Here is a 25,951-nt window from a genome sequence, read left to right on the forward strand (position 1 = left end):
ATAAAATTCGCTCTTTGGTTCAAATAACATTCCATACCTGGCCTTTGTTTTTGTAACCATTAACCTCAGAATGATCATATTTACTTTATGTTATACATTTATAATGAAATGCTTTATATTTATCAGCAGAACGGTACATGGGTAGATGTGTCTAATTAGGCTCCACTTATTCCACAGTTGTCCTTCTACATGTACATAGATTATTCATACCTGTGAAACCATTGCTCGAGTCACATCAATACCAGTTTTGTTCTTGAATGGTTGCATGATGTCATACAGATTATCCCAACTCTGTGCCCACATGTTACCTAAACAGAACAATATTGTTATATCGCTCTAAAAAAAAAACACTAAAAAATAACGTTTGCAATCAAAGCAATGGGCTGTTTGTCCAATATGATAAATTAATACTGTAAATATTTCAGTCTTAAAATTATTTCTTGTGATTTATATCGGTATTATGTGTGTATTATGTCTGTATTATGTGTGTATTATGTCTGTATAATCTCTGTATTATGTGTGTATTATGTCTGCATTATGTGTGTATTATGTCTGTATTATGTATGTATTACATCGGTATTATGTCGGTATTATGTTTGTATTACATCGGTATTATGTGTGTATTATGTCTGTATTATGTCTGTATAATGTCTGTATTATGTCTGTATTATGTCTGTATTATGTCGGTATTATGTCTGTATTATGTCTGTATTATGTATGTATTATGTCGTTATTACGTCTGTATTATGTCTGTATTATGTCTGTATTATGTCTGTATTATGTCTGTATTATGTCGTTATTACGTCTGTATTACGTCTGTATTATGTCTGTATTATGTCTGTATTATGTCTGTATTATGTCGGTATTGTGTCGGTATTGTGTCGGTATTGTGTCGGTATTATGTCTGTATTATGTCTGTATTATGTCTGTATTATGTCTGTATTATGTCTGTATTATGTCTGTATTATGTCTGTATTGTGTCGGTATTGTGTCGGTATTGTGTCGGTATTATGTCTGTATTATGTCTGTATTATGTCTGTATTATGTCTGTATTATGTCGGTATTATGTCTGTATTGTGTCGGTATTATGTGTGTATTATGTCTTTATTATGTGTGTATTATGTGTGTATTATGTGTGTATTATGTCTGTATTATGTCTGTATTATGTGTGTATTATGTCGGTATTATGTCGGTATTGTGTCGGTATTATGTCTGTATTATGTCTTTATTATGTGTGTATTATGTGTGTATTATGTGTGTATTATGTGTGTATTATGTCTGTATTGTGTCGGTATAATGTCTGTATTATGTCTGTATTATGTCTGTGTTATGTCTGTATTATGTCGGTATTATGTCGGTATTGTGTCTGTATTATGTCGGTATTATGTCTGTATTATGTCGGTATTATGTCTGTATTATGTCTGTGTTATGTCGGTATTATGTCTGTATTATGTCGGTATTATGTCTGTATTACATCGGTATTATGTCGGTGTTATGTCGGTGTTATGTCTGTATTACGTCGGTATTATGTCTGTATTATGTCGGTATTATGTCTGTATTATGTCTGTATTATGTCTGTATTATGTCTGTATTATGTCTGTATTATGTCGGTATTGTGTCGGTATTATGTCTGTATTATGTCTGTATAATGTCGGTGTTATGTCTGTATTATGTCTGTATTATGTCTGTATTATGTCGGTATTGTGTCGGTATTATGTCTGTATTATGTCTGTATTATGTCGATATTATGTCTCTATTATATCGGTTTTATGTCTGTATTATGTCTGTATTATGTCTGTATTGTGTCGGTTTTATGTCTGTATTATGTCGGTATTATGTGTGTATTATGTCGGTATTATGTGTGTATTATGTCGGTATTATGTCTGTATTGTGTCGGTATTATGTGTGTATTATGTCTTTATTATGTGTGTATTATGTGTGTATTATGTGTGTATTATGTGTGTATTATGTCAGTATTATGTCGGTATTATGTCGGTATTGTGTCTGTATTGTGTCGGTATTATGTCTGTATTATGTCGGTATTATGTCGGTATTATGTCTGTATTATGTCTGTATTATGTCTGTATTGTGTCGGTATAATGTCTGTATTATGTCTGTATTATGTCTGTATTGTGTCTGTATTATGTCGGTATTATGTCGGTATTGTGTCGGTATTATGTCTGTATTATGTCGGTATTATGTCGGTATTATGTCTGTGTTATGTCTGTATTATGTCTGTATTATGTCGGTATTGTGTCTGTATTATGTCTGTATTATGTCTGTGTTATGTCTGTATTATGTCTGTATTATGTCTTTATTATGTCTTTATTATGTCGGTATTGTGTCGGTATTATGTCTGTATTATGTCGGTATTATGTCGGTATTATGTCTGTGTTATGTCGGTATTATGTCTGTATTATGTCGGTATTATGTCGGTATTGTGTCTGTATTATATCTGTATTATGTCTGTATTATGTCTGTATTATGTCTATATTATGTCTGTATTATGTCTGTATTGTGTCGGTATTATGTGTGTATTATGTCTTTATTATGTGTGCATTATGTGTGTATTATGTCTGTATTATGTCTGTATTATGTGTGTATTATGTGTGTATTATGTCTGTATTATGTGTGTATTATGTCTGTATTATGTCTGTATTATGTGTGTATTATGTCTGTATTATGTCTGTATTATGTGTGTATTATGTCTATTATATCGGTATTATGTGTGTATTATGTCTGTATTGTGTCGGTATTATGTCTGTATTATGTCTTTATTATGTCTGTATTATGTCTGTATTATGTGTGTATTATGTCTGTATTATTTGTGTATTATGTCTGTATTATGTCGATATTATGTCGGTATTGTGTCTGTATTGTGTCTGTATTATGTCGGTATTATGTCTGTATTACGTCTGTATTACGTCGGTATTACGTCTGTATTATGTCTGTATTATGTCTGTATTATGTCTGTATTATGTCGGTATTATGTCTGTATTACGTCGGTATTGTGTCTTTATTATGTCGGTATTATGTCGGTATTGTGTCGGTATTATGTCGGTATAATGTCTGTATTATGTCGGTATTATGTCTGTATTGTGTCTGTATTATGTCTGTATTATGTCGGTATTGTGTCGGTATTATGTCTGTATTATGTCTGTATTATGTCTGTATTATGTCTGTATTATGTCTGTGTTATGTCGATATTATGTCTGTATTATGTCGGTATTGTGTCTGTATTATGTCTGTATTATGTCTGTATTATGTCTGTATTATGTCTGTATTGTGTCTGTATTGTGTCGGTATTGTGTCTGTGTTATGTCGGTATTATGTCTGTATTATGTCGGTATTGTGTCTGTATTATATCTGTATTATGTCTGTATTATGTCTGTATTATGTCTGTATTATGTCTATATTATGTCTGTATTATGTCTGTATTGTGTCGGTATTATGTGTGTATTATGTCTTTATTATGTGTGCATTATGTGTGTATTATGTGTGTATTATGTCTGTATTATGTGTGTATTATGTGTGTATTATGTCTGTATTATGTGTGTATTATGTCTGTATTATGTCGGTATTATGTCTGTATTACGTCTGTATTACGTCGGTATTACGTCTGTATTATGTCTGTATTATGTCTGTATTATGTCTGTATTATGTCGGTATTATGTCTGTATTACGTCGGTATTGTGTCTTTATTATGTCGGTATTATGTCGGTATTGTGTCGGTATTATGTCGGTATAATGTCTGTATTATGTCGGTATTATGTCTGTATTGTGTCTGTATTATGTCTGTATTATGTCGGTATTGTGTCGGTATTATGTCTGTATTATGTCTGTATTATGTGTGTATTATGTTTGTATTATGTCTGTGTTATGTCGATATTATGTCTGTATTATGTCGGTATTGTGTCTGTATTATGTCTGTATTATGTCTGTATTATGTCTGTATTATGTCTGTATTGTGTCTGTATTGTGTCGGTATTGTGTCGGTATTATGTCGGTATTATGTCTGTATTATGTGTGTATTATGTGTGTATTATGTGTGTATTATGTCGGTATTATGTCTGTTTTATGTCTGTATTATGTGTGTATTATGTCGGTATTATGTCGGTATTATGTCTGTATTATGTCTGTATTACGTCTGTATTATGTCTGTATTATGTCGGTATTATGTCTGTATTATGTCGTTATAATGCCTGTATTATGTCGGTATTATGTCGTTATTATGTCGGTATAATGTCTGTATTATGTCTGTATTATGTCGTTATTACGTCGGTGTTATGTCGGTATTATGTCTGTATTATGTCTGTATTATGTCGGTATTATGTCTATATTACGTCTGTATTATGTCTGTATTATGTCTGTATTATGTCTGTATTATGTCTGTATTATGTCGGTATTGTGTCTGTATTATGTCGGTATTATGTCGGTATTATGTCGGTATTATGTCGCTTTTTTATTTTGACAGTCGACCAGTTATAGTCGTACTTAACACATAACGAAGGTGAAGATGTTCTTACCGAGTAAATGGGCCGGTATGTGCCCAGTGGCCGGGAACTTGTGGTCCGGGTATATATCCTGGAGTTTTTCTCTGACATATGTATGTAGTTCCATATAAAGAGGTTTCAGTTGCTCCATAATAGCGATAACTTCCTCCTCGAAGGTTGCAGAGTCATACCACGACAACCAATAATCTGCATAATTATCGAAGTCTGAGGATGATAAAATCAGAACATTTCTTTGAAAAAAAAAACCATGTCAAAGTGAGTTATCAATAATAAACGTAGCAATAAATGATTAACAAACACCCCAAAACACTATGTTTCTGTGTTAGTATATTTAACGTTAATTGTTTGTTTCGTTAAGACTTCGTGAAATAATTACTCATTTGTGTTACTTGCAAATACTTAAATTTCAAAAGAAACCAACAATAAGTCTTTATTCAACACAAATTGAGATACCGCAGGATTCCCATGCTCGTTTGTCTTACGTGTGTAGTTTTTGATTTACCCGTGATCATCCAGATTCACCCGTACATAGAATAGTAGACATAATATTCTGGTACGAAATTTTACCTCCTAGTGATCTAATAGCATGGTTGCTGAGGTTGACAAACTGTTCAAATCCATCCTTCATTTTCCTCCCAGTAGCATCCCTCCAACCTTTCCATGCCTGCAGCAACTCCAAATAATCTCTAGAATTGGCAAGTACGCGTGTTAAATCTGCAAGAGAATGATAAAAAACTCACCCTCTAATCAAATTATACAGATTATTATTCTTTCGATTCAATCTTTCATGCTGAGTTTGCCAAGTTTTTTTGTTTTTGAATTGACATTAAATATCCATATCAATATATTTATCAATACATAGTCTTTTGATTTCGGTCAATACTTTCATATCTAGCTGCCTTCTTTGGGAAAATAATTCTCACAGAATTGCAGACAAATTGAATAACGCGCGTAATTAAATTTGTCTGCAATTCTTTGAGGCAGTTTACTGCTGGAATATCGAAGGTCTTTAAATGCTGAATTAGATGTGTAGCATTTACTAATGATTTAAAATTTGTCTTCTATGAATATGTGATATCATATATTGAGACAAATACAAACGAATGCCGTAAGGTGAATATCAAAAAAATACCTCAGCACATTATATCATTTTGGGGATTTTTTGATATATTTGCAACATGAAAATACAGAAATATACCAGCACATTCTACCATTTAGGGGTTTCCGATATATTTGTAACATTGAAATATAGAGTTTGTTGTGTTCTGGTCTCTCATATAATCAGAACAAGGGATCCATATTGACAAATGTAATATAGCTAAATATGAGACCATCACATTGGTCACCGAGGGTATTCAGTCTGATTTATTACATAACGCAATTAAAATCTGACTTTCCATATTACATTTAATGAACGGATAATAGACACTGATAGAATGACGTAGTGCGGAGATTGAGGCGGGGCTCATGGCAAGTTTGGCTACTTCTCCAATTCATAAATCAAAACATTTATAGTAGTTTTCAACATTTCAGTAAGATGTAGTCAAACGTTTTAGAGCATACAAACTGTATGATTTTATATTATACTCCATTTATGTATGTTATCAAAATTAGTTGAGAGTTAATGAACATTTCAACTTGAAAACCCAAAGAAATTTCCTGGAATCTGGCAATAAATTATAATGTCAACACTTTGTACAATTTTTCTATACAATCAATCTGTATTTACCAGGTTCAAGTGTCAAGCAGTTATCTGAAGATTTGTAGCAGACTTTTCCCGTGCTGTAAATTTTCTCCATGTCGGACTGTAGCTCAACAATCTGAAAAAAAGCACTTTAAAATAAATCATCTTTCTCACTAAACTCCTCCGTGATATTATTTGGTGATTTAAAAAAAAAAACACGTTCTTGAATTGGAAAAAAATAGTACAAGTACAAATGAAACAAATAAAAAATAATAAATATCCAAATACCAACTGATAAAAGGACAAAACAGGACAGAAATACATATCGAACACAAAATCAATCAACATACGGACACCCAACATCGAAAGGAATCGGTTAGAACACAAACATACACCTGAAATCAGACCAGTTAGGACACCAAAATAAACTGGGAATCAGACCAGTTAGGCCACCAACATATACTTGGAATCAGACCAGTTAGGACACCAACATATACTGGGTATCAGACCAGTTAGGACACCAACATAAACTGGGAATCAGACCAGTTAGGACACCAACATACACTGAGAATCAGACCAGTTAGGACAAAACATATACTGGGAGTCAGACCAGTTAGGACACCAACATGTACTGGAAATAAGACCAGTTAGGACAACAACATAAACTTTGAATCAGACCAGTTAGGACAACAACATAAACTTTGAATCAGATCAGTTAGGACACCTACATAAACTGGGAGTCAGACCAGTTAGGACACCAACATGTACTGGAAATCAGACCAGTTAGGACAACAACATAAACTTTGAATCAGACCAGTTAGGACAACAACATAAACTTTGAATCAGATCAGTTAGGACACCTACATAAACTGGGAATCAGACCAGTTAGGACACCAACATAAACTGGGAATCAGACCAGTTAGGACACCAACATAAACTGGGAATCAGACCAGTTAGGACACCAACATAAACTGGGAATCAGACCAGTTAGGACACCAACATAACCTGGCAATCAGACCAGTTCGGACACCAACATAAACTGGGAATCAGACCAGTTAGGACAACAACATAAACTGGGAATCAGACCAGTTAGGACACCAACATAACCTGGCAATCAGACCAGTTCGGACACCAACATAAACTGGGAATCGGACCAGTTAGGACACCAACATAAACTCGGAGTCAGACCAGTTAGGACACCAACATAAAATGGGAATCAGACCAGTTAGGACACCAACATACACTGGGAATCAGACAAGTTAGGACACCAACATACACTGGGAGTCAGACAAGTTAGGACACCAACATATACTGGGTATCAGACCAGTTAGGACACCAACATACACTGGGAATCAGACCAGTTAGGACACCAACATACACTGAGAATCAGACCAGTTAGGACACCAACATAAACTGGGAATCAGACCAGTTAGGACACCAACATAAACTGGGAATCAGACCAGTTAGGACACCAACATACACTGGGAGTCAGACAAGTTAGGACACCAACATACACTAGAATCAGACCAGTTAGGACACCAACATATACTGGGAATCAAACCAGTTAGGACACCAACATAAACTGGGAATCAGACCAGTTAGGACACCAACATAAACTGGGAATCAAACCAGTCAGGACACCAACATAAACTGGGAATCAGACCAGTTAGGACACCAACATATATTCGGAGTCAGACCAGTTAGGACACCATAAACACATTTTCATAACTTCGGATTGTTGCTCAATGCAGATTTTTTGATGAAGTAAGCGTATTCCAGTCGTGCTGTCAATATAAGTAGTACAACTCTGTATCTGTATCTACCTAAACAGATTTCATGGGGAGAGGTAGTGCGTTAAATACAGATATATAGTAATAGAAGAGAGGATTAAAGATTTTGTCTCGATAGGCCGGGTATAGATTTAGTATACAGCACTCTGGATTTGAAAGGGATCCAACCAATCCCTCATTCCACTGGATCCGTCTAAGCATCCAGACACTTGAGAGTGGGTATACCTGAAATGGGCTCGTATGATGACGAAGGGGAGATAATCCTGTTTAGCTTCCGTTTACACTACTTGTTTATTGTCAGCAGATTCTATTCTACAGTTGACAAAAACAAACTTTTGTTTTTACATTTTTAAAATAAGTCGTAAATGAAAAAAATATGAAAAACTAAAACTGTGACGTAGTTATTGCAATAAAACGATTTGACTGTGTATATCTTTGACTATTTGTGCGGAGTAACGTGTAATGCACTGCTCTATGAACATACATGTATATGATATTTATTCTTCTATAAATTGAATGGTAGTTATGGATGTTTTTCTCATTTTAGGGCTTATTGTAATTTGCGCAAATCTGAAAATGGCATCCATATAAAATGTGCAAATTCCTCCAAATTATTATCATAAAGAAACTTAAATTTTGACCATGACTGAGTTGTGAAATGTTTATCTCACCTCTTTTAATAAGTTCTCATCCTTGATTCCATCTATTCCTCTTTTAGTGAGGAATCGGAACTGTCTACGTAAGGACACGTCCGTGAAGTTCCTCCAGGCAAAATGGTTGGCTTCTTCGGATTTCTTTTTATTAAAGTTTGAACTTTCCAAATATGTTTCCAACTAGAATGAAATAAAATGACGATATTTAAAAATAGTTTCAATTATGTTAATATTGATACAATTCATAAGAGATATTTTCAGTTATTAAAATGCATGTACGTTTAAAAAAATAAGTCATCAATACAGAGTAAAAATTATTATCTTATCAGTTTAAAATATGAAGTGTAATTCCCTGCTGAATGCGCAAACATAGTGTCAATATCTATGCTAAATTCGCTATACGTGCTCGAATTTTTTTTAAAATATATCTGTATTTCCTGTTTGTAGAATAGTATTTCCGCATCTTAGGAAGTTTTTAGCGGAATGCGATATTCTACGGGACGAAATGACACACACATACATACACGTATCAGTCTCCATACTGTCCGTATTTAACTAATTATCTAAATGTTAACATAGATATTCCATCTTATGATAACATGACTCAGTCTTTATGTTTTCTTGTTATGAACTTTACAGAACATGTTTGAATAGCGCACAAAATCGTCGGAAACGCACGAGACCGACAGTCCGACGATGGGCGAACATACCCGAACATACTATATGTAGTAGACAGCACGTGATCTACGTTATGTCCTCACAAAAACATCGTCTGTTATTGATATTACTATATATTGTGCATTTGGGAGATTAATTATTATCGTTAAGTTGTGCGGGAAACAACAATCAGTATCTCATTAATTACGAATATAACAGTGAAAATAATATAATGTTTAAGGTCCTTTTTAAATTCATGTATACAACTTGAAATTCGTTTTCCTGAAAAATGGATAGCTTTTTCACATTAATATCGTGCTTATCTGACTTATTCTAGTAGATACCATTGTCTCTGACCAACAAACGAAATCTTCGAACATTTCTCACACTGTACACCCTGGCAAGAAAGAAAATCAGACAAAAAACATCTGGTGTAATTGTCAGGATTTAAGTTCAGCATTCCTCTCCAGGCTATCGGACAACAACATTTTACTGTGTTATTGTTAGGATTTTAAGTTCAGCATTCTTTTTTCAGACGTTATTTGGTTACAATATAATATAGCAAAAAAGGCAGGCTATGTCGGCACAACAGATAAGTATGTTTAATGTATTCCCAAACTTTTGTTTGTAAACCAAACCCGTGATTTATTTTTACAACTTGAGCATTCTTTGATATCAGATGACAACAGTACATTAGCTCCAAACCGTATGGACTTCTTATCTAAAACCTGTCACTGTCAAGGAACGGAACACGGAACGGACATTATCAAACTTCCATTTCTTACTGCGTCGAACGATGAATGTGTTATCATATGGTACGCAAGACATTATCAAATCATTCATTCATGTAATGAAGAAGATTGCGAGTTTTCGGCTGCTGGGACTAAAGATAGAGGTCACCATGTGCCTAATCTTGCCGGATACGACACAGATATTCAATGATGTTATCCTTTCTCGCTACATACAAAGTAAGGGCGAATGAACGTTCTATATACACGTTATACTTCGAATTTAGGCGAAAATATAACTAGAGAGGTAGATTCGTGTCCATAGATAAATGTATTTCATACAGTACAGGTGTACTGTACTGTATAGTGTACGTACAGATGTAGGGTATGCTCCGTTCGTATATGTGTAGTACATTATTTGTATGACAGATGTAGTGTAATATCTGTAAAGACAGGTGTAGTGTATTATTTGTACGGACAGGTGTAGTGTATTATTTGTACAGACAGGTGTAGTGTATTATTTGTAAAGACAGGTGTAGTGTATTATTTGTACGGACAGGTGTAGTGTATTATTTGTACGGACAGGTGTAGTGTATTTTTTGTACGGACAGGTGTAGTGTATTATTTGTACAGACAGGTGGAGTGTATTATTTGTACGGACAGGTGTAGTGTATTATTTGTACAGACATGTGTAGTGTATTAATTGTACGGACATGTGTAGTGTATTATTTGTACGGACAGGTGTAGTGTATTATTTGTACGGACATGTGTAGTGTATTATTTGTACAGACAGGTGTAGTGTATTATTTGTACAGACAGGTGTAGTGTATTATTTGTACGGACATGTGTAGTGTATTATTTGTACGGACAGGTGTAGTGCATTAATTGTACGGACAGATGTAGTGTATCATTTGTACGGACATGTGTAGTGTATTATTTGTACGGACAGGTGTAGTGTATTATTTGTACGGACAGGTGTAGTGTATCATTTGTACGGACAGGTGTAGTGTATTAATTGTACGGACAGATGTAGTGTATCATTTGTACGGACATGTGTAGTGTATTATTTGTACGAACAGGTGTAGTGTATTAATTGTACGGACAGGTGTAGTATATTATTTGTTCGGACAGGTGGAGTGTATCATTTGTACGGACATGTGTAGTGTATTATTTGTACGGACAGGCGTAGTGCATTAATTGTACGGACATGTGTAGTGTATTAATTGTACGGACAGGTGTAGTGTATTATTTGTACGGACATGTGTAGTGTATTATTTGTACGGACAGGTGTAGTGTATTAATTGTACGGACAGGTGTAGTGTATTATTTGTTCGGACAGGTGGAGTGTATCATGTGTACGGACAGATGTAGTGTATCATTTGTACAGACAGGTGTAGTGTATTATTTGTACGGACAAGTGTAGTGTATTATTTGTACGGACATGTGTAGTGCATTATTTGTACGAACAGGTGTAGTGCATTATTTGTACGAACAGGTGTAGTGTAATATTTGTACGGACATGTGTAGTGTAATATTTGTACGGACAGGTGTAGTGTAATATTTGTACGGACATGTGCTGTGCATTATTTGTACAGATAGGTGTATTGTATAATTGTATGCACAGGTGTTATATATGGTTTGTACGTACAGTAATAATGCTTTGTACGTAAACAGGTGTAACGTTTAATTTGTTGCATAAAATACGAAGTGTATCATTTGTACGTACAGTTCAGTGTAAATCGATACAGGCATGAACAGATACCATCTTGTTACCATTATGTAAATAGTGTACATTTTTGATTTAAACATATTTTATTTGTAATTTACAATTTGTTACAAAGGGATTGGGCACAAGTTTTCCAACTTATATTAAGCCCTCTCCCGGTGTGTACATAATAGAGGTTTGTAATTTTTTCTATTTCTTCATTCATAATGAAATACATGATACAGGTGTGCACAGCATACACCTTATTACATTAACGTAAATATTATACCTGATACAGATGTGTACATGATACACCTTGTTACCAGTGCGTAAATATTATACCTGATACAGGTGTGTACATGATACACCATGTTACATCTGGATAAATAATATACATGTACCTGATACAGATGTGTACAGTATACACCTTGTTACCAGTACGTAAATATTATACCTGATACAGGTGTGTACATGATACACCTTGTTATCAGTACGTAAATATTATACCTGATACAGGTGTGTACATGATACACCATATTACCAGTATGTAAATATTATACCTGATACAGATGTGTACATGATACACCATGTTACAAGTACGTAAATATTACACCTGATACAGGTGTGTACATGATACACCATGTTACCAGTACGTAAATATTATACCTGATACAGGTGTGTACATGATACACTTTGTTACCAGTACGTAAATATTACACCTGATACAGGTGTGTACATGATACACCATGTTACCAGTACGTAAATATTATACCTGATACAGGTGTGTACATGATACACTTTGTTACCAGTACGTAAGTATTATACCTGATACAGACATGTTATACGACAGATATTAATGCTCTAGTATATATGTACATGTATTGATACTCTAGTATATGTACATGTATTGATACTCTAGTATAATAATATGTACATGTATTGATACTCTAGTATATGTACATGTATTGATACTCTAGTATAGGTAGATGTATTGATACTCTAGTATATGTACATGTATTGATACTCTAGTATATGTACATGTATTGATGCTCTAGTATATGTACATGTATTGATACTCTAGTATATGTACATGTATTGATACTCTAGTATATGTACATGTATTGATACTCTAGTATAGGTAGATGTATTGATACTCTAGTATATGTACATGTATTGATACTCTAGTATAATAATATGTACATGTATTGATACTGTAGTATATGTACATGTATTGATACTGTAGTATATGTACATGTATTGATACTGTAGTATATGTACATGTATTGATACTCTAGTATATGTACATGTATTGATACTCTAGTATATGTACATGTATTGATACTCTAGTATATGTACATGTATTGATACTCTAGTATATGTACATGTATTATACCTGATACTGATATGTAATACGACAGGTATTGATACTCTAGTATAGGTAGATGTATTATACAATTTTAGCAATTTGATAGGGCCGATACATCGTTATGTTAACCTGAAAAAATATGGACTGAGGACGAATTCTCAAGTTCGAGGTTGACATTTTTGTTTAGGTTAATAAAACTATGTATTAACAGAAATCAAAAGGCTATACTAGTCTTCTTATAAAATTACTGTTTTTATGTTCAATAATCACCCACTGAATACTAGTAACATGTGTTTATGTAATGATAGAGACTAATTTGTGAAGCATTTGTAAATACATTTGTAATTCATTATACATATATATCTTAAACATTACCCAATCAAAAGTTAATTAAAAAGTAAACTGCTTAAAATGCATTCAATACACTAAATCTGATGATAATTTAATTTTCTAATTTTCAAAGTTACTGCTTGCCATGTTTCAAAACTTTTATTTTACACTGTTGAACAATACCAAGGAGAAGTAGTTGAAAATGAATCTATTTTTAGAAACATCCAGTTAGCCGGCACTTTTTACCGACATTTTTGTCCTCTCGGTCGATATGACTTTTTATCGGGTATATCATGTGACACTATTTTAGCCAAACAAAGTGTGTAAACAATATGATTTTATATAAAACATGCTACCGCTGTATGTAATACGTACAGTACATGTATATATATTGTATCTACAAGTTTACATCTAATAAAGTACCGATGCTTACTGTAAGATTTTGGTTGTAGTCCGTTATATTTGTTTCATAATTCCACCAGATGACCGAACTGTTATAAAACATGTCCGTAGCGTCCTGATTGTACTGGTCAAGCCATGCACGTGCAGCCTCCTCGTCTGCAATTTTGTCACCATCACCACTTTCTCGTTTCTGGACATAGCATTCCACACTTACCATTAACCATAACACTAGAACCACACATCTCGATACATCCATGCCAGAATTCGGAATGTGACGTAACAGAATGAAGATTACATTTACGTAATACTGAAGATAGCATCCGCGAATTAAATTCTATATGGAATATATATAATTCATTTACACCTGAAACTGTTTAATCGCCTATAAGTTTGAAAACGTAGCGTTTTTTTCAAATTGAATTTCCTCCGTTTTCGTTACGTTTATAAATATATCAACCACGTAAATTGGTCAATTTAATATAATATCGTATCTACAGGAAAAGTGTACACTTTATAACTTCATCGATATCTATTATTATCCGGAACACTGACCCCAGTCTTGGCTCTGTATATTATACACACATGACCAATACATATACAATGTTCTTGTACCGATCTGTGTCCAAATATTCCAGTAGTATTATAATTCCTTTTCTTTGGTTCTATTTGATGATAAATATATTGATGGAATTATGTAAAAGTCATCCAACACCACGTTAACATCCGGGACACTCGCAGTACTCGGGCGGTATTACATTGACCATACACGATGCATGGGTTCACATAAAATATAAATGCATGTCGTTGGAGAAAAACACCATTTTCATCCGGAAATGTATTCAGCATTCGTTCCTGATACTCTATACGTCTTTACAGGGTTTGAGGTCCAGAACAATTGCATGCAATCATATTCAGCGGTGGTATAAAAATACCGCTGTGAGCGCTGCGAGCAGTGTACGTAGCTATGAGGGATTTTGTCTCTATCTGATGTATGTACCTACACTTGGTTCACATTCCATTCATACATCAGCACATTGTCCGTGCACCATCGACAAGTGGAATTTGAGGACTCGTATTGACCTTCCCTAATATTTACACACACCTTAACTTTAAAAGTGTTGCCTTGAGCATTCCTGATATAGCCCTCATATAGATGTAGTTAATCCCTGGCCCATATTGGTCTGAAAGTTTCTTATCTAAATCTACTGTTCAGACATTTATTAAATGAAACATTATTTCAGACATCTTTTGAATTTGAGATAAGATTTCAGTAATGTATCTGGACCAAAAAATCCGATAGTTAAGTTCTCATTGATATATTTGCTCTCGTTAATCCGATATTTCATACTTCATTAATGTCTCAGGACTCGTTAATCCGATAGTTCATATTTCAGTAATGTCTCTGGACCGTTAATTCGATAGTTCAGACTTCAGTAATTTCTCTGGACCGTTAATCCGATAGTTCAGACTTCAGTAATGTCTCTGGACTCGTTAATCCGATAGTTCATATTTCAGTAATGTCTCTTGACCCGTTAATCCGATAGTTCAGTCTTCAGTAATGTCTCTGGACTCGTTAATCCGATAGTTCATATTTCAGTTATGTCTCTGGACCCGTTAATCCGATAGTTCAGTCTTCAGTAATGTCTCAGGACTCGTTAATCCGATAGTTCATATTTCAGTTATGTCTCTGGACCGTTAATTCGATAGTTCAGACTTCAGTAATGTCTCTGGACTCGTTAATCCGATAGTTCATATTTCAGTAATGTCTCTGGACCCGTTAATCCGATAGTTCAGATTTCAGTAATGTCTCTGAACCCGTTAATTTGATAGTTCATATTTCAGTAATGTCTCTGGACCCGTTAATCCGATAGTTCAGATTTCAGTAATGTCTCTGGACCCGTTAATCCGATAGTTCAGATTTCAGTAATGTCTCTGAACCCGTTAATTTGATAGTTCATATTTCAGTAATGTCTCTGGACCCGTTAATCCGATAGTTCAGATTTCAGTAATGTCTCTGGACCGTTAATTCGATAGTTCAGATTTCAGTAATGTCTCTGGACCCGTTAATCCGATATTTCAGTCTTCAGTAATGTCTCTGGACCCGTTAATCCGATATTTCAGTCTTCAGTACATGTAATGTCTCTGAACCCGTTAATCCAATAGTTCAGACTTCAGTTATGTCTCTGGACCGTTAATTCGATAGTTCAGTCTTCAGTAATGTCTCTGGACCCGTTAATCCGATAGTTCAGTCTTCAGTAATGTCTCTGGACCCGTTAATCCGATAGTTCAGATTTCAGTAATGTCTCTGGACTCGTTAGTTCGATATTTCAGACGTTAATGGTTCAAACGTCAGTGGTTCCTCATCAGAATCTATGTTTCTGATGTCCGGTTGTCCCATCACTTACATTCGGTTAGTGATATTAGTGACAGTTTACATAATTGTTATTATCCATCGGTTATGATATATACAATTGTTATGATGAATTAGAATTGCTGTTATCTAGTTTTCTATCACTTCTTCATACAGTTGCAGATTTTAACATTTTTATTCTAAATTTTAGATATTGTCAGGATTTACTGGGGATTGGTTTTAAGTAAATTTAATCCTAAGAACAACTTCAGCTATTAATCAAGTCAGGACATACATAGATACGGCCCTGAATAATCGTCATCCTATATAAAATGTCGTAATCCTATCGGAAGTAACAATCCGATAAACGTATTTCGTTTGTTTGTTTCAAGTTTTGCATCCTTTTCCTTCTTAACTACTTGTGTACGGATCGTGGTTTATAATCGCCAGTACGAGGACGATTGTAACACCTCTTAATATACGTTATCACTGTGTGACCATATTTCCTGTGTTTAATACTTTCAATCTAAAATTACAATACAACGATCAAAATCTTTACAGAAAATAAAACCAATTACATGAGTTTATGTGAGAAAATATCTTTAGGAATGGACAATACTAGCGGAATTATTAACTTCTTATGACGACCAAGAGGTAGCACTGGAGTAAATTAGAAATATTGCCGTCTAAAATTTCAGTTTTTTTTATTGTATATTGTATCACAAAAGAAATCCAGCCAGAAAAATCTTTTACTGGGTGTGAAAAAAGGTGATCAAACACTTGTATCGTATGGCATTGAATTTTCTATACGAATTTATCTATATTTACACTTTGAGCGTTGATTCTTTATATGAACATATCAATAAAAAACAACGAACATTTGACCATGGAAAAACTATGAATACAGTATGAAAACATCATTTCATGTGCTGATTCCCCACACATTACAACAGTTAAATATTAAAACACCTGGAAAATAGTCCCCGTTTCATTTCCGTAAATTGTGTTTTATTTACCATCTATTCATTTAAAATGATTGTAATTTAACACGAATTATTGTATTCGATGTTATTTTATTTGTTTTTGTCTTGAATGATAAGTTAAACAAAAACAAAAAACAAAAAATCGACTGGAATTTGCGGAGCGGAAGGACACAGTAAACGATGGTGTATTGGCGGGATCACCGGCTGTTCCATGAAGTTAGCATCTATTCGTATTATAGCTATTAAAAGTACAAGATTTAAAAATGACCCTGCTCTTTGTGTTTTTCTTTTTCTTTTTTGATTCGTTCATTCTGCCTGGACAATGTATTTGGTATATCCCTTCGGATCGTCTCTACCGCCATCCCTTGTATTAAAATAAAGTCAGTAAGCTCTTTCGAGAACGTAAGCGTTTTGGACACCAATACGAAGCAGACACAGTTTGTTTACTAAAATCGTTTAAGTGAATGCTACAGGAATATTTCAGAAAATGACTTCATCTACAATGTTCGATAATCTGGATGAAGTAGTGCTAGAGAGAATTTTTTTCTGAAAGAGACACCGCTAACACACAAGTAATAAAAACGGCAGTTAACATGCTGAAAGACTGCCTTGGGGAACACTTGTTCGAGATAATAAGATGAAATTATTAAAATGCTGGTATGATACAACAGTTGTTGTATGAGTATTTCTGGTAATAGCACTTTTATTGTCCCAATTGACATTATCTATTTCGCCTCGGGAAATAGTACATGTCTCGAGGGACAATAAAAGTGCTATTTCCCTCACAACCATACAATAACTGTATACTATACATAGCAGCCATGAAAATGAAAAATATCCATTCAATCCGTATATGCCGACACAATAATGTTATCATATGAAGGAGGTTCATTTGCATTTTATTATTCGTGTGTTCCGTCTTTTTCAGTGAATGACAGTATTGTTCTGTAAATATGATATATAGATTTCTCTAGTGAGTGTGCGAGACCCGACAACCTAGCTTAGGACAAGACTCATTGTGACAACAATGATTCCGACAAAAGGAGAGTTGGTTGATAAAACATACACTTTCTGTAACTATCTTACTTACATATATAAATGGCGGTATTGCTATTGATCACAAGTTACAACATAAACCCTGTCGACAACAGCTATTTATGTAAGCTAAATGGAACACCTATCTCTAAGATGGTCATGTGGCTATTATACTTACCGTTAGCTATAGGCAGGATTGGTTTTGAAACTGTTTAATCTAAAAAAATAAATAAATAACGATTTAGAGCATAAACGTTGCTTCACATCCCGACATTCATTCTCACCTTCTAATTACATTCCTGACTTGTATACAGATTCTGTCTTTGGTCCAAGCCATCTCTCAAAACCAGATCCTGGATTTCGTTTTGGTATGGGCGTGAAGTAAGCTGACAGCTTTCGTAAACATTCATACCAACAATAAATTAGGGCACATAAACGGAACAACCATTTTATTATTTAACCCCTAACTTTTTTATGAACACAGATGCTGGACGTCGACGCCAACGGACAATAAAATCTATAATAAAGCTAAATCTCTTAATACTGTTCCTAATTGGCAAGATAAAATTTTCGTCATAGTGAATTCAGCCTAACGTCATCCTTTAAAGATAACTAACAGCTGCAATGTGACTGGTTAAGGAAGAGGAAAATCTGGCAATCCCCTAGCCAAGGTTCGCTATATCACACGTAACCCCTACACATAAACCCGTCAGTCCGCTAGCCAAGGTTATCTATATCACACGTAACCCCTACACATAAACCCGTCAGTCCGCTAGCCAAGGTTATCTATATCACATGTAACTCCTACACATAAACCAGTCAGTCCGCTAGCCAAGGTTCACTCTATCACACGTAACTCCTTCACATAAACCCGTCAGTCCGCTAGCCAAGGTTCACTATATCACACGTAACTCCTACACATCAACCAGTCAGTCCGCTAGCCAAGGTTCACTCTATCACATGTAACCCCTACACATAAACCCGTCAGTCCGCTAGCCAAGGTTATCTATATCACATGTAACCCGTACACATACACCCGTCAGTCCGCTAGCCATGGTTCGCTTTATCACACGTAACCCCTACACATAAACCCGTCAGTCCGCTAGCCAAGGTTCACTCTATCACATGTAACCCGTACACATAAACCCGTCAGTCCGCTAGCCAAGGTTCACTCTATCACATGTAACCCGTACACATAAACCCGTCAGTCCGCTAGCCAAGGTTATCTATATCACATGTAACCCGTACACATAAACCCGTCAGTCCGCTAGCCAAGGTTCACTCTATTATATGTAACCCCTACACATAAACCCGTCAGTCCGCTAGCCAAGGTTATCTATATCACATGTAACCCGTACACATAAACCCGTCAGTCCGCTAGCCAAGGTTAGCTTTATCACATGTAACCCCTACACATAAACCCGTCAGTCCGCTAGCCAAGGTTATCTATATCACACGTAACTCCTACACATAAACCCGTCAGTCCGCTAGCCAAGGTTCGCTATATCACACGTAACTCCTACACATAAAACCGTCAGTCCGCTAGCCAAGGTTCACTCTATCACATGTAACCCGTACACATAAACCCGTCAGTCCGCTAGCCAAGGTTCACTCTATCACATGTAACCCGTACACATAAACCCGTCAGTCCGCTAGCCAAGGTTCGCTATATCACACGTAACTCCTACACATAAACCCGTCAGTCCGCTAGCCAAGGTTCACTCTATCACATGTAACCCGTACACATAAACCCGTCAGTCCGCTAGCCAAGGTTCGCTATATCACACGTAACTCCTACACATAAACCCGTCAGTCCGCTAGCCAAGGTTCACTCTATCACATGTAACCCGTACACATAAACCTGTCAGTCCGCTAGCCAAGGTTCGCTATATCACATGTAACCCCTACACATAAAACCGTCAGTCCGCTAGCCAAGGTTATCTATATCACATGTAACCCGTACACATAAGCCCGTCAGTCCGCTAGCCAAGGTTCGCTTTATCACACGTAACCCCTACACATAAACCCGTGAGTCCGCTAGCCAAGGTTCGCTTTATCACACTTAACCCCTACACATAACCCGTCAGTCCGCTAGCCAAGGTTCGCTATATCACATGTAACCCGTACACATAAACCCGTCAGTCCGCTATCCAAGGTTCACTATATCACATGTAACCCGTACACATAAACCCGTCAGTCCGCTAGCCAAGGTTATCTATATCACATGTAACCCGTACACATAAACCCGTCAGTCCGCTAGCCAAGGTTCGCTTTATCACACGTAACCCCTACACATAAACCCGTCAGTCCGCTAGCCAAGGTTATCTATATCACATGTAACCCGTACACATAAACCCGTCAGTCCGGTAGCCAAGGTTATCTATATCACATGTAACCCGTACACATAAACCCGTCAGTCCGCTAGCCAAGGTTATCTATATCACACGTAACCCCTACACATAAACCCGTCAGTCTGCTAGCCAAGGTTATCTATATCACACGTAACCCCTACACATAAACCCGTCAGTCCGCTAGCCAAGGTTATCTATATCACACGTAACCCGTTCACATAAACCCGTCAGTCTGCTAGCCAAGGTTCACTCTATCACATGTAACCCGTACACATAAACCCGTCAGTCCGCTAGCCAAGGTTCGCTTTATCACACGTAACCCCTACACATAAACCCGTCAGTCCGCTAGCCAAGGTTATCTATATCACACGTAACCCCTACACATAAACCCGTCAGTCCGCTAGCCAAGGTTCACTCTATCACATGTAACCCGTACACATAAACCCGTCAGTCCGCTAGCCAAGGTTCGCTTTATCACACGTAACCCCTACACATAAACCCGTCAGTCCGGTATCCAAGGTTATCTATATCACATGTAACCCGTACACATAAACCCGTCAGTCCGCTAGCCAAGGTTCGCTTTATCACACGTAACCCCTACACATAAACCCGTCAGTCCGCTAGCCAAGGTTCACTCCATCACACGTAACTCCTACACATAAACCCGTCAGTCCGCTAGCCAAGGTTATCTGTATCACATGTAACCCGTACACATAAACCCGTCAGACCGGTAGCCAAGGTTATCTATATCACATGTAACCCGTACACATAAACCTGTCAGTCCGCTAGCCAAGGTTCGCTTTATCACACGTAACCCCTAAACATACACCCGTCAGTCCGCTAGCCAAGGTTCACTCTATCACACATAAACCCGTCAGTCCGCTAGCCAAGGTTCGCTTTATCACACGTAACCCCTACACATAAACCCGTCAGTCCGCTAGCCAAGGTTCGCTATATCACACGTAACTCCTACACATAAACCCGTCAGTCCGCTAGCCAAGGTTATCTATATCACACGTCACCCGTACACATAAAACCCGTCAGTCCGCTAGCCAAGGTTGACTCTATCACATGTAACTGGTACACATAAACCCGTCAGTCCGCTAGCCAAGGTTCGCTTTATCACACGTAACCCCTCCACATAAACCCGTCAGTCTGCTAGCCAAGGTTATCTATATCACACGTAACCCGTACACATAAAACCCGTCAGTCCGCTAGCCAAGGTTCACTCTATTACATGTAACCCGTACACATAAACCCGTCAGTCCGGTAGCCAAGGTTATCTATATCACACGTAACCCGTACACATAAACCCATCAGTCCGCTAGCCAAGGTTATCTATATCACACGTAACCCGTACACATAAACCTGTCAGTCCGGTAGCCAAGGTTTGCTCTATCACACGTAACCCGTACACATAAACCCGTCAGTCTGCTAGCCAAGGTTCACTCTATCACACGTAACCCGTACACATAAACCCGTCAGTCCGGTAGCCAAGGTTTGCTCTATCTGTACACACGTTTCCCGTCTACATAAACTATAAATTCATTTGATGTACTTCAAAGCCACTTGTAAAACACGTTCATGTCATGGATCAGTCTGATTAAACTGGACAAACGATCGAAGTGTTCAGAGTTTGCCGTTATCGTCTGTGGTGAAGAACTTCAACATTACGCTTGCTCCAACATAAATATCTTATCAATGTCTGTGCACTTTCATTCACTGATTTCCAATATCGTCTGTTTGATAATCACAAAAATAGTTTTCAATGTTCCATACTTAAGAAATATCAAATTACATTACCAAATTGTTTGAAGTTGAATACCAATAACCCGCATGTACTAGCAGAGATCAGTAGGCACGCGCGTCAATTATGTCGGTTCGTCCCTCGAGAGGAGCAGAGCGTTTACTACACTCCGGTTTATAAGAAAAGACAAGAGCATGTTTCATGGGTTATTATAATAGCTTTCAAGTTAACTGTTAGTGCCATTACTATATCTTACCTTGCTGCTCCACCATTGAAGGGTTCGCACAATGAATCGGTTTGTTTATTAACATGTATGCATTTAGAGCAGGAGGATAGTAATAATAATAATTAAAAAAAAAAAAAATACCCAGCTTGTTAATATAGATAAATAAAATGTGCTCATCATCTCCAATAAATCCGGTCTACTTAGTGACACCGAAATCATGTTATATTCTGTATAATGTACGGTCAGAGTACAACGCAGAAAATAATTATTAAACTACAGTGTATGTACATTCTATGTTTCACAATTTGCGTCAATTAACGGGCGTAATAAAGAGATGTGGTTTTTACGTTAAACTGTTGTAAAGTCTATTTCAGGAATTGCCTGACAGTTTTAATGGGTATTGCGGTTCGTCCATTATTGTCGATATCAATTTGTCACACCGACTATAGTTTCTGCGTCTTTGCCAAGGCGGTTCGGAGAATTGATTCGAAAGACATGCATCCATTCTTTTTCATTGATTCGATACAAAAATAATGCTTAGCTCCATTGAAATTAATATCTATCATCTCTTAGATTAGAATACAATGTAACATTAAATCAAAATATGCTTTTTGAGAGTCTGGATTAGATTTTTACCAAACTTTAACTGATGCACTATAACCAATCAGAATTTTGTAATTCGAAACTTTTGCATGAATTGTTGACGTCATAGAACAACGACGTTAAGATAAGGGCTTTGAAAGTCCAGCTTAACTCAATTCGCAATTCAGCGAATCACCTTTTTATCGTGGCAGCAAAAGGTTAACCTTGTGTTCCTTTATTTGGTTTGTACCAGTTGTACTGAATAGGTACAGTGACATATAATGGAACGCTAATGAATCTCAAGTGAGTTCCCAAGATGGCGGCCGTCTCTACAAAGTACATGCATACGCTTCAAACAAAAAAGCTATTATTTTTCTTTTTACAATGTAACGGATGTATACCCAATAACTGAATAGTTCCGGTATATATTAACAAGTATTATTTATCCAATTTCAATGCAAATGGAAATTCCTCGTCTCGTTTTAAACAAAACGTACATTAGTGTGACGAATGAAGCATATCGCAGTTCGGCCATCTTTGATCCAAGTGGTACGTTTAGGAATCACGTAAACCGGTTCAGTTGTCCTGGTACGCCGCGTTCTGGTACAGCTGGTGCGAACCCGATAAAGGAACGCACGGTAAGTCTCCTTTCCAGGAGAAGGCGTGTGGAACGTCTCCGTTGATGGAAAGGGAGCACGCGCTATAGGCTATTCCGCTTATTCCACATATGCTGTAGATGATATGTTTTGTTTTATTTTCTGTGTACAGTAAGACGAGGGAATGTAAATAAAAGTACACAAGGAAGTTGTTCTGTTGGGGGTTATAAGGCAATATGAACGCCCAACAACTAAAGGAAAATAAAACATGAATATTCAGTGCGGTCCATGTTATTTCCGTATACTATAGTAAGGCAGTGTTTTAATGATATTCACATTGTGGGTGACAGCACAATACCAATAGATAACCAAATTCAAGTAAATAGTTCCCCAACTAATTACGAGATGAGTATTGATATGACCTTCCCCAGTGATACCCAATGACCTTTATAACAAGGAACGAACCACTGACGTATTACTAATATACATCGGGTTGTCATTCGAGAGGCTCATAAATCTGGAGTTTTTCTTCCGTATCTCGACCCAGATGTTGCATAACAACCCAATATCTCTCAACGATTCGTGTGTGAGCTGGGTGGCGTTATCACGATCCTGTTGATAGGTACATTTGTATATATCTGTGTATAATACCACATATGACCCCCCCCCCCCCCCCTTCCACCTCTCTTATCAACCGTACTCTCTACTTCACTCCACGATTTTTTATCTTCCGTGAAGTCAGTGCTATACTTGAAAAATAGCACTGCGTTTTCAGAAGTTAAAATTTAGAAATCAAAATTCTTACTGAGCAGCACCTATATTAAAATTAGTATTTAAATAACAAGTAAGATTCAATTCATGATACATAACACATCATTATATTATTAAGATGTGTGTTATCTAGTTGTTAATTTAGAGTTAAACTAATTTGAAAACCAAATCTTTGTATCAGGAAAGTCATGCTGCTTTATTTAGTGAGCGAGCTTTAGTTAAAAAAACCTCAACAAGCTGTTCATTGTATACAAGATATGTCAGATGTGAAAAATTATAATAATGTATCAACCAGTAACTACATAATTAGAAATGAAGTGTGACTTTGAACTTCACAGAATACAGGACTGACACATATTTTGAACAGCGCGTTCCCCGTCCTGGTATCAGATTCCCTACCACACCGTAGCTTCTGGACATTCGTTCTTATCACATAACGATGTACGGCTATGTGTTTGGGTAAATGTAGCCATCTGTCAAATACATACATTTTACGTAAATTATTTGCTTAACCCACCTGCCGAAGATAAAATGATGGTGCAATTAGACCTTGTGTGACCTTGTAAAGGTCATGATGGAAAGCGGATCTCAAGTAAATTCCATTTCTATAGCTTTATCACAGATTATGCTGAACACAGTGTACTTTTCATTTAAAAAAAACTATATTGCAATTTTTACAAATATGTTTTCTGTTTATTTAATTTTAAGACTATCTACCGATATCAGTGTATGAAGTTATCACAACTCCATGTTTTCGGTTCTCTTTCTCTCACCGTACAACGCTAGCAGACGCGGTGTTTTACATAATTTTCAGTTAGATGCGTACTGACTATGAAGTCAGCTAAAGGTATTTGAATGTTTAAAAGACGATTGCTCCATATTCTGTTTATTATCTCAATTGTATAATTATGTAACCACGTGCACGTCGCAAGCTTCTATACGTGTGATACATGTGTGTAACATATGGGGCTATACGAGAATACATGTCACGGTATGTCGGCTGACACAACCCGATTACATCTCCGTAATCAATCTCAGAGTTGCAATCTCAATATACGAGGATCTGGTCCCCTAGATAATCATACCTTAGCCTGCTATATTGTATCAAAAATGATCATGATTGAAAGGACGCAGGGTGGTGACGATTCTCTATTGTTCCGGTACGACGGCAGAAATGGCATGGGTGGTGACGATTCTCTATTGTTCCGGTACGACGGCAGAAATGGCATGGGTGGTGACGATCATGACACGAAAAATTTATTTTAAATACTGCGTACAACTTTTTGTTAACTAAGAACACTGGGTCATGTTTTAATTGGGTACAATGTGTAAAGGATCTGCTTTGCTCCTTAGGTTTTGGTGATGTATGGCTCTGCCAATCATCACATAATTCTAAAGCTACTTTATCTTGTATACGTCAAAGAATTTTTGATCAAGCTAGGCAATATTTAAGAGATCTCTTAGAAAAGTCTTCTAAATGC

At 36.3% G+C, this 25,951-nt stretch overlaps 1 protein-coding gene across 1 annotated transcript in view; it reads right to left on the reverse strand.

The window, feature by feature from the left end:
• The window catches only part of LOC117341835, a 98,523-nt gene extending 84,410 nt beyond the window's left edge, over positions 1–14,113 (reverse strand). Inside the window, exons 1-6 of the mRNA XM_033903698.1 lie at positions 13,861–14,113; positions 8,660–8,821; positions 6,244–6,334; positions 5,082–5,228; positions 4,527–4,718; positions 211–308 (exon numbers count right to left, since the gene is read on the reverse strand). Coding sequence (XP_033759589.1) covers positions 211–308; positions 4,527–4,718; positions 5,082–5,228; positions 6,244–6,334; positions 8,660–8,821; positions 13,861–14,085 — 915 coding nt within the window. The 5' untranslated portion in view covers positions 14,086–14,113. The remainder of the gene's footprint in view (positions 1–210; positions 309–4,526; positions 4,719–5,081; positions 5,229–6,243; positions 6,335–8,659; positions 8,822–13,860) is intronic.
• Between the last annotated feature and the right edge of the window lie 11,838 nt (positions 14,114–25,951).

The sequence above is a fragment of the Pecten maximus genome, chromosome 2, assembly GCF_902652985.1.
Source record: "Pecten maximus chromosome 2, xPecMax1.1, whole genome shotgun sequence".
Classification (NCBI taxonomy): domain Eukaryota; kingdom Metazoa; phylum Mollusca; class Bivalvia; order Pectinida; family Pectinidae; genus Pecten; species Pecten maximus.